Here is a 9544-nt window from a genome sequence, read left to right as displayed (position 1 = left end):
ATCCATCTATAAACAGCAGAATTAACATAAGTCTTCAATTTATTTTGATTTCTTTTTATTTATATTTTTTAATTTTCAACAGTTATAAATACAATACTCTGACAGTCACAGTGATCACCTCTTGGGAGTAAGTTTCATATACTTACTTTTCAAACTTACATTTATACCCTGCAACACGTGGTTATATCATACAAAAATAAATAACTTAATTGATATATTTTGCTCATAGATTTACAAATTCACAGTTTTAATCACACTAAACATTCTTCAATAAACTGAAAAGTATCCTTTTAAGATTGTGGTCAGTTGCTTTTTCTTTCCCTTTACACTAGCACAGTGTAAGTCCTAGTATATGGGATACACTGCGATATGAGCTAATTGTCTAAAGATATGATTACTGATTTTATGAAAGGATACTTTTTTTAAACAGACATTTTAGTAATACCACATGTACTGTTGGTACAATAGACACAACAATTTATGAAGACAACACAAATGATATTTGCATAGGAGATTCTAGTTTTACCATAATCTTCAGGAAATCATCAGATAGCCGCATGCTATTTGCAAGTTGACATATAGTGAGATGGTCGGCCATTTATCATAACTCACAGACTATGTTTGCCTCATCACACTGACTGACAGGTGTCATGGAGGAAATGATGCAGATATGTAAAAGAGAGAATGAACCTCTGTGTATGTTTGTATCTCTTTTCCCATATTAACGTTTTCTCATTTACCACCAACCACAACTGCACTGATCGTCCCCCAACAATACATTTACTTTTTTGGCTGATTCATCTCAATTTAGTGCAAAACAACAATCAAAAGCCCAAATTTGGCTTGATTTTTTTTTTTTTACCCACAGAAGCCATTTTGACAGACGTTTTAATAACCTGTGTGTATTGGGTGTTTTTTGTGACAGCAGCAGAAAGGTCTTCTATAATAACCTAACAACTCTAATATTCTCCAAGAATGAGCAGATTAGATTCTCAACAACACTTTTACAAAACAGTATATAACAATACAGGTTTTACGTAACATTTTGTATCATTTTATCACTGTATAGTTTGTGAAGGACTCAAAAGGAATACATCTAAAATCACACTACCACTGTGTTCAATGGCATCAACAGTTTTCTATGATTTACTTTCGTTCTTCAAAGCTTGTGGCTCTGCTTGTGTTGAGGTTTGGGTTTGAGCCTCCACTTTAGTCTGGTCTGGTGCCTTCACTAGAACTTGTGGCAGGGTTTGCTGATGTTTGCTCAGGTCAACTGGTCTCTGCTGTGTTTTGCTCTGCCAGTTTGTTTCCGTTTGTGTATGCATCTCCAGAGTCTGACCCTTTCTTTGCTCTGATGGATTGGCGCTGGAGTTGCATTTATTGCACAAATCCCTCATGTCCAGGAGTCCCTGCACCAGACACTTGACAAATTCTGCTGAGCACGTCTGCGAGCTCTCGCGGAAACTGGACACACAGAAGATGATGTGGTCTGACTGAGGGTTGTAGCACGCGCCGTATCCGTTTGGAACCACGGGTCCGTAGCAGCAGAACATCTCAACAGTAGTGGGAACCTGAGAGAAGAGTGAACACTTCAGTGCTGAACTATGGACAGTTTTACTAGTGTGCTCAAATACTGCTGTAGGTAGAAAGGTTAAGACAAGTGTGGGCATAGTTTCGATTTGATGTATTAAAATCATATGAGTTTACCTGACTTGTAGAGAGAATGAACTGATTACTGATGAGATAAGCCTCATCTTTGAATATCTCTGGCTTCTCCATGTTCAGTTCATGTGCGATTTCACGTAATCCTAGTAAATGATTGTCTATTCCCATCCCCGTAATTGCCTGAAACGGGAAAAAAGAAAATGCACAAGTATTGTTTTTTACTGTAGTCAAGATTGTAACATAAAATCTAGGCGAGGTTAGAGAATAATTACCAGAATAGTATACTTTGTCTGTGCAGTTATGGCACCTCGTAACAACTCCATCTTTTCTGCATCCTGGAGAAGTAAACAACTGAGAATCAATATGAGGCTATAAAACCTGTTTATTTACAGTAAGCATAGTCTTTCATGGTGGAGTGCATCAAGACAGACTGAAGCTAAAGATTGAATGACACTATTAAAAGTGGAGACAAGTGACAGCCTCACTACTTTATTCAAGCTGAGTTTTTTACTCTGCTGCACCATTCATTTAGCATCTTACGCTTGTGCTCAGTTTCCCATCAGTCATTGCTTTGAGAAAGGCCAGGGCTTCTGGTGTGGCTGAGCGGATGTTGTCAACTCTGCCCTCCTGAAAACGCCGTATGGAAGCACTCTCATAGGTCGACACAGCTCTGCCATGACATCTTTGGTAACAAAGAGAAAAAGTCTTGTAGTTCTGAGTTGCGGATTAATGTTACATGTAAGAATCAGTCCTGTAACATTTAGCTTTTTACCTGTAGTAGGTTAACTGAAGAGCAACCTGGATGTAGGCATCTGGACTCATTTTCTGCTTTTTGATGAACTCTTTCCCGTAATTGAAGAACTTGTGGACATTCATGTCAAGATTTCTCACCATCCTGGGCAAATAAGAATACATTTTGCTATTAGCAGAAAGCATTTCCTCATTTGTTTGATTTAATAGACACCAGAGTAAACTCAGACCTCTGGAGTTTGTCAGCAGATGAGGCGAGGAGTTTGTGAATCTCCGTAGTACATTTCCAGCGGAGCCTGCGTGGTGCAGGCAGCTCGCTCACACTTGCAGCCCTCACCAGCTTTGATGGACTGCCAGTCCTGGTGTCACACGGGGATATAATATCAACTAGCTTTTCCCTTTTTTCCTTTTTAGAAAGTTCTACTTTGTTTTTCTAAATATATATCAACAATGTCACGTAATCATTTTACATTATAGAAATCAAATTATTCTTACATGTATTTGAGCAGATACTCTGTGCACTGCACAAGGACAATCCCTTCAAATGGCGAGTGTTCACACACAACTCCACAGCAGCCGTCAGCTCCTACGACAAACTGACACAGTCACGCGACTTTCAGTGGGGTTTCCTCGGGTTCAACCATACTTCAATGCTAGATTAACTAAGATTCAATTCCTGTGTAGTTGCAGTTTCATTAAACTACTTGTGCATTCTGCTACACACTGAAACTACATTTTCCCTCAATACGTTACACCGTGCAGTGAAGGAATTATTTAGAGAACTCTCTACGTAGTGAATATGAGTCATGAAATTCATTCAAGTAGTCTGAATTCTTTATCAAAACACATATATCAAAGTTCATGCAAATTACATTTCTCAGGCTGGGAGCTTATTATCCAATGGTAACTTCCAAGTAAATTCTTAATTTGGCGAGGGATTGGCTAATTACATCCTCTGGCGCTGTAAGAGCAGAACATGAATTTCCTCACTGTCATGTCTGTCATTTTCCTCAGTAATTAAAGAAGTCAATTGATTCTGTCATTCTATGGCATCCATCATTCATCTACACTTTCATCTTTATTTCATTCTTCTTTATTAACTTTTTCTCAAAGAACTAATTCTCAAATATAATTCAGGGCTCCAGCTCAGAGTGTGCAGCAAGTGAAGTGGGGCAATTATTAAAGTAGCCTTACTTGCTAACTGTGCTCGCTAACCTGCATGGGCTTGTCGTACCAGCGGTTGCCCCCATTCTTGGCCACTCCTCCTCCGTGCAGCATCAACATGGCCCGCGTGGTGTCACTTAGCTCAGGCCCACTGGCGTCATCCATACAGACCAAACACAGACAGCGCTCGATCATGTCGAGGGAGTCCCTGTTGGTTGATTCTAGAGCAGAAAAAAGTCAATTTAGTGGGACAAACAGACTTAAAAAGACTGGTATCCACTTGACTTTAGACAGTTTCTAGTGGAAAGAATAGGACTTGTATTAGAAATGCACCTCTCATGAGCACACTGCGAGACTCAGCCCACTCTGTCCGTCCATCTGAAGTGAGAAGACCAATAGGTGGGAGTCGCTCTTCTTCACTGTCAGCCATTTTGACAATCTTCTCCAGCTGAGTCAGCAGGTCTCTTTCATTCAGTCGGCGGAAATTGATCACCACATCCAGCACGAAGAACTGGACAGAGGTTCAGATCGGACACAAGCTGTTTCAGTGCACTTGTTTCTCAAATATCACTTTAATATTAGCTGGGAATCTATGCTGCTCCTGAGTGACTATATGGGCAGTGACATAGGAGGATTTGTTTACTAATGACATGGACACATGGATGTCTGCTTGGCTGTGCGTGGTCAGGGCAATTGATATGTCAAGGATAAATGTGGTTTATTAGAACACTGGTCTTGTTTACGTAGTTTTAGTTATCATTTGCATCGGTTATGACAGCATTGGTCCTTCCTAAGTAATTGTTAAGATCTGGAAATATGATACGATGAATGACTTCAGCCAGGTTATTTAACCCACTTTATTTGGAGATGAAACTGAAAGTGCGCACACCTGAAACCACACTGAACAGGAAATCACTGTACGCTGGTATATGGTAGGCCAAAGGACCAGGATGTCAGTCTGTAAACTGTGATGGGTGTTTACAATAGACAGTTTGTGGTGAAAAATTAAATGTTTGCCTTTGTTTTCTGCAACCTGGGGATTTGTTTAAAACTTGCATAATTGTCTTACTGCTCTTGTTTCTTGCCCCGTTAGGATTGGTTGAAGCCATGTTGCTGTGTTTCCAAGTCCCAGCAGTTGACTTGCTGAGTATAAAGTAATTATTACCAATTAGAATGATAACACAAACTACGCAAATAAAACCCAAGTTGTAATAAATTTGAATTATCCTTTAAGTAAATAAATAAATAAAACTTCCACTCAAAAGTGTCCAGTGGCACCATTTCACAGTTTTTTCACTTTGAGGTGAATTAGTTTATATAGTCTACATAAATCTGATGTTGCTGTTCTTGTCTTGTCGAGACATTTGAAGCCGTCACCCTTGACTCTAAGAAATTATAACAATATATACATTTTTCACTATTTTCGTATATTTTATAGACAAAGCAATTTATTGAGAAAATAATTGTCAGATTAATCCATAAAGAAAATAATTGTCAGTTGTCGCCCTGGTCCATTATCTCTCATCAAAGGACTTAATGGTGGTAATAAGTAAACCCCTTTGATTTCCTGTAGAATTGCAACATAGTGGCTGTGCTGAAGGTTGCTGGCTGATGTGCAAATGTCACACACGCTATACCTAATTAACTTAACAGAGAGCACTTGTTAATGGGCTCTGGCTGTCAATTAGTCATTGAGAGATAAGTTAGCATAGTGCCCGCAGAGCCTGTTTACCATCAGACTAAAGCTAGAGGTGATCCTTCTGCTGTGACAGGAACATGATGTGTAGCCTTATATAAGTAAGTGAATGAAACCATCACTCTAAACGTTCTCTGTTTGATGTTTACTGTGAGGCGATACTCTCAATAAACAACTGTGGATCATCTGTTGTTCAATCTTCTTTTCATTAATGAGTAATACTAGCTTCAAATTATTATTTTAATTACAATACTGATGTTTTTGATTGGTGGATCATTCAACATTTTCACATTTGTATTGGAGCGCATCTGACGTGCTGTGTCACATGGTCTTCATAGGTTGTCATGGAGATTCGTGTTGGCTCATCAACTAATAAGAATGAAAGTTCTTTTCTGACTCCTGATGAAGACTGTTTTTATATGGCTGAAGGCTCTGGAAAAAGCTAGTAAGTGGACCTTGAGTTGGGATCGTTTTATCAAACTGCTATTTCGAAGGTCAAGAATGATTTTTTTATGCTTTATTTATAAGCCAACACAGACAAGAGGTCCTGAAAGTGCTGCACTCTCATGTCAACAGATCCATCTCCATGACAACTGAGCAATCTCCATCCACCGATGAAGACCATGGTACGATATGATGAAAACTAGTAAGTGGACCTTTAGTTGGGATTGTTTTGTCAAACTAGTCTATGACAATTGTGAAATATTTTTGACTGCCTGACCTGGTTTTTACAAGCCACAATGATGTGTTCAGGTTCTGGCATCACACTACTCTCTTGGGCCACGAGTGTGTCCCTCTCAGGCCCCGGTAGGCGGTAGGAGGTGAACAGGCGATAATACTGCTCCATACACAGAGGGGTTCCAGCCAGCTGGCCCCGAGCGTAGTCTACTGGCAGAGCACGTCTACACACAGACACACATGACTTCATCAGGCCTAATTTTTTTACACATCAACCACCAGTGAAATATTTCTGATCTGATTGAATCTCTAAAGTTTTGACTCATTTCTGCTCTCATATATTCACTTACGCATCAAGAAGAGTCTTGTACTCCAAAACTCCAGATATTAGGTGTGCAGCAAACCTAGGGAAGAAACAGCATGCTCTGTAAAATACATCTCAAAACACACACATACTGTACTAGTCACTCTTTACATGTATTCCTTTGACTTTAGGGAATGATTCTGATTTATTGTGTAGCTGTGTTACAGTTAAATGCATAAATGCTTTATGTAAATCATCTGCTTAAGGAGCTGGCCCTAGATCAATACCATTTAAACATACAGCAGCCTTCATTGTCTATTAACTTTGCCACCAGTAGCCTGACCTGGCCTCTCAGCCCTCAAGGCTTCCTGGGTAATGACCCTATCTGTCAATGTGTTGCAAGGAAGTGTTCATTTTGGTATATTCGATCAAAGCCAGTCTTGGAGTAATTCATACAGTTTGACTATCATTTCTTAAGTCTTCATGCCTTAATAATCAAAAATTGCCTGTAAAGTGATGATAAAGAGTTTTTTTTTATTTTTTATTTTTTATTTTTTATGATCCAACACAAAATGCAGCTTTTTTCTTTTGCTGTGTCTGTTGTAGTGAAAGAGAGTCTACATCAGACAAAAATATATTCTGTCTGTCCTGTGTTACTGAATCACCCTGTGAGATTTCCCATGACTCATTTTGTCTTGGTTGTTCTGTGTCTCATACCTTAAAGAGTCGATGGGAGCTCTGAAGTGCTGCTCTGGGAAAACCATCACAGGGCTGGAGTTGACGGGCAGAGCCAGTCTGTTGTTGAGGTACATGTCATTCAGCCAGTAGTCATACACCTACAAAGTGAAATGGAACAATCTGTGAGCTAAATGCAAACAAAAGAGTAGCCTGCCGTCAGTCCCTAATTGATTTGCTGATGTTTCGGTACTTAAACACTAGAAATCAAAATGTTTAAAATAAATCCATAATGTTTTTGGACACTGTAGAATGTTTGTTTACATCACTAATATTTTGGAAACATGTAAAACAGGACTGGAATTAAAATGTGTATGGTCAAAAAATTACTAATCGGGCCTTCAAAACTGCATTAAATTGTATTTGTACCATTGTAATTATAAAACGATGAGGGCAAAAAACTTTTCACGCAACTTAACTTCTGATATCTTTTGTTGCATAATACTTGTGTGTTTGTAATGTAGTATTCTAAATCTCAGTATAACCTGATGCTTTAATGCTGCTAATTGCACAGCATATTTTGGGGTGTTTGGTGTGTTTTTACCCAGTTGGCCTTGCACTCCCTCCTCTCCACGAGTTTGCTCTGCAGTAGCTCCCCCACTCCTCCAGGGGCTCCAAACTGCTTCACTGTGTTTTGGGTTTTATTGAACTGCTCCTCAGTGAGCAGGTGCTTCATGCACCTCAGGTACATGTCCAGTGTGTCTTTCAGGGTGGGGAGCGGCAGCTTTGGCAGACACTGAACAAAATGAGAGATGAAAAACTCTTTCATGAACAATTTTTACAAAATTTGTGTCCACAATTCAGTATAGAAAACTTCAAAGTCTCCAGCTCTGACACATATACATCACATTAAGAAAATAATTTGAATAGATTACTAAATAAGTTTGTATCTGTACTTTTTAAAACTGGAAATGATTTATTTTACTTGACTCATTCTGATGAAATGAAAGAAAATTTAATGAAAAGGTGAATTGTTGTTATCAACCTCTTACAAAATCTCAATTTTTAAAACTCACTTTTATGTCCTAATTTTCTTAATGATCTTTGGTTTTTGATAAACATCTCTAACGCAAGTGAAATATATTCTATAGCCTATCCATATTAGTCAGATAAACATAAGATATTTACATCTCCGCCCCCTAAATCTTTTGAGGGCTCTCGGTCCAGAACTGGCATGTTGGCGGTGCAGAGGGGCAGTCAAGCAGGTTGATTCCCTCAGAGACTCTGTGTCCACAAATAAAATTATATCAGTATTAAGTTCCGGCAAGAGGATGCGCTTTAAAAAACAGACCGTCACTGACAGACGACTGAGAGAAGTTATCTGTAGACATCCTGGTGGAATATTTGAGACAAATGTAGATTGCTAATCAATAAAAAATGAATTACTATACAAAAATACAAGAATGCGCACTTTGTAAGATTTTCACATGCAGCATAATTTTCAAAATAGTTGCCCAAACTTGCGCATTTTATGTTAATAAGCTGTAGAATAATAAATCTACAAATTTGAAATAATCCATCATATAACAATGAAATGTTTACTCACCAGCAAGCAAAAAGCAAACAAACAATCCTACTCGTCCTGAGTCTCAAGCAAGAAGTTTAGGTTTGTTCATCTTGTCTGGAATCCGTTCCTGGCAGAATTTCTTTTAAATTTCACCACCTTAATCATTTTGAGCATCTTTCAACCCCCACAGCATGGCAAGAGCACAACTCCCTCGCTGGCTCAGGAGAGATGCTGAGAGGGTACCTCACCCTCCTTGGCAGCCAGGCTCCTCCCAGAAGTCCTGCTATTCGCCGAGAAGTTTATTTGGCACTTCACATCTTCACCCCACCTTATTTAGACACCGACTGAACGGCTCAGATGCTCGCACTCTGTGCAGAAGAACAATTAGGATGTCTTTTGCATGGACTTCTTGCTTTGGCTCTTTGAATGTTTTTTACATTTTCCATCGAGGCATTTGGGCGCAGACGTTGCTTCCATTTCAATGCATCTGACTGATTTAATTGGCATTGTGTATTTAATATTATATGCAAATATTTGCATTTTTTTTGGACAAATTGTTTATTTTACACACAACATCAAACTTCAGGATCCTACGTGAAATCAGCACTATATTTTGTTCCAATTGTATTTTTTTATTCGGAGAAGTGACTTTCTCTATAATGGACTGGATTCACTTTCGGTTGTTTTGTATTGCTCATTCAAGGATCACAAAACTAGGTCTTTGTAGGCCTTAATCAGTTTAATCTAATTGACTTCAAAATTATCTAGGAATAGGAAATGTGAAAAACTTAGTTTTAAAATTGTGGTTGTATTTATAAAGCATATCATCACGAGGATTTTGATTTTGTGGATTCCTTCACCTATAAAAGAAAATATATTTCTCTAAACCGCAATGAATAATTTCATGAAATATCTGAAGAAATAATTAACACTGATAATGTCTTTCACATAATATTGATTTAATTATGTACATGAATATACATGTATGTACAGTCGCAGATCATACAATATGCATTCCAGAAGTACATCATCCAAAAATAAACAG

At 38.5% G+C, this 9544-nt stretch overlaps 2 protein-coding genes across 2 annotated transcripts in view; one reads left to right on the top strand and one right to left on the bottom strand.

The window, feature by feature from the left end:
* Window positions 1-315: 315 nt before the first annotated feature.
* chata (choline O-acetyltransferase a) lies at window positions 316-8168 on the bottom strand. The gene is made up of 14 exons (XM_042434230.1): window positions 8121-8168; window positions 7537-7728; window positions 6975-7093; window positions 6304-6357; window positions 5997-6177; window positions 3913-4090; window positions 3631-3800; window positions 2911-3011; window positions 2646-2774; window positions 2438-2560; window positions 2206-2347; window positions 1938-2000; window positions 1708-1845; window positions 316-1571 (listed from the first exon to the last, which is right to left on the bottom strand). Exons 1-14 carry the CDS (start codon window positions 8166-8168, stop codon window positions 1140-1142), a joined length of 2070 nt encoding a protein of 689 aa, XP_042290164.1. The 3' UTR covers window positions 316-1139.
* The window catches only part of lrit1a (leucine-rich repeat, immunoglobulin-like and transmembrane domains 1a), a 26555-nt gene continuing 23989 nt past the window's right edge, over window positions 6979-9544 (top strand). The window contains exon 1 of the mRNA XM_042432776.1: window positions 6979-7063. The gene's annotated coding sequence lies outside the window, so the exon portion shown is untranslated. The remainder of the gene's footprint in view (window positions 7064-9544) is intronic.

Source organism: Thunnus maccoyii, chromosome 14 (assembly GCF_910596095.1).
Source record: "Thunnus maccoyii chromosome 14, fThuMac1.1, whole genome shotgun sequence".
Taxonomy (NCBI): Eukaryota; Metazoa; Chordata; class Actinopteri; order Scombriformes; family Scombridae; genus Thunnus; species Thunnus maccoyii.
The sequence above is the reverse complement of the archived record's forward strand: the minus strand, read 5'-3'. Positions and strand labels throughout refer to the sequence as shown.

What these genes read in the sequence shown, in the direction of transcription:
- chata (XM_042434230.1), bottom strand. Translation starts at nt 8,168, where the DNA reads ATGCCAGTTCTGGACCGAGAGCCCTCAAAAGATTTAGGGGGCGGAGAT. An exon ending in GGGAGTGCAAGGCCAACTGG is followed by an intron (nt 7,094 to 7,536) that starts GTAAAAACACAC and finishes TTCACTTTGTAG; the next exon opens with GTGTATGACTACTGGCTGAA. An exon ending in GAGTATCTGCTCAAATACAT is followed by an intron (nt 2,775 to 2,910) that starts GTAAGAATAATT and finishes GTGTGACACCAG; the next exon opens with GACTGGCAGTCCATCAAAGC.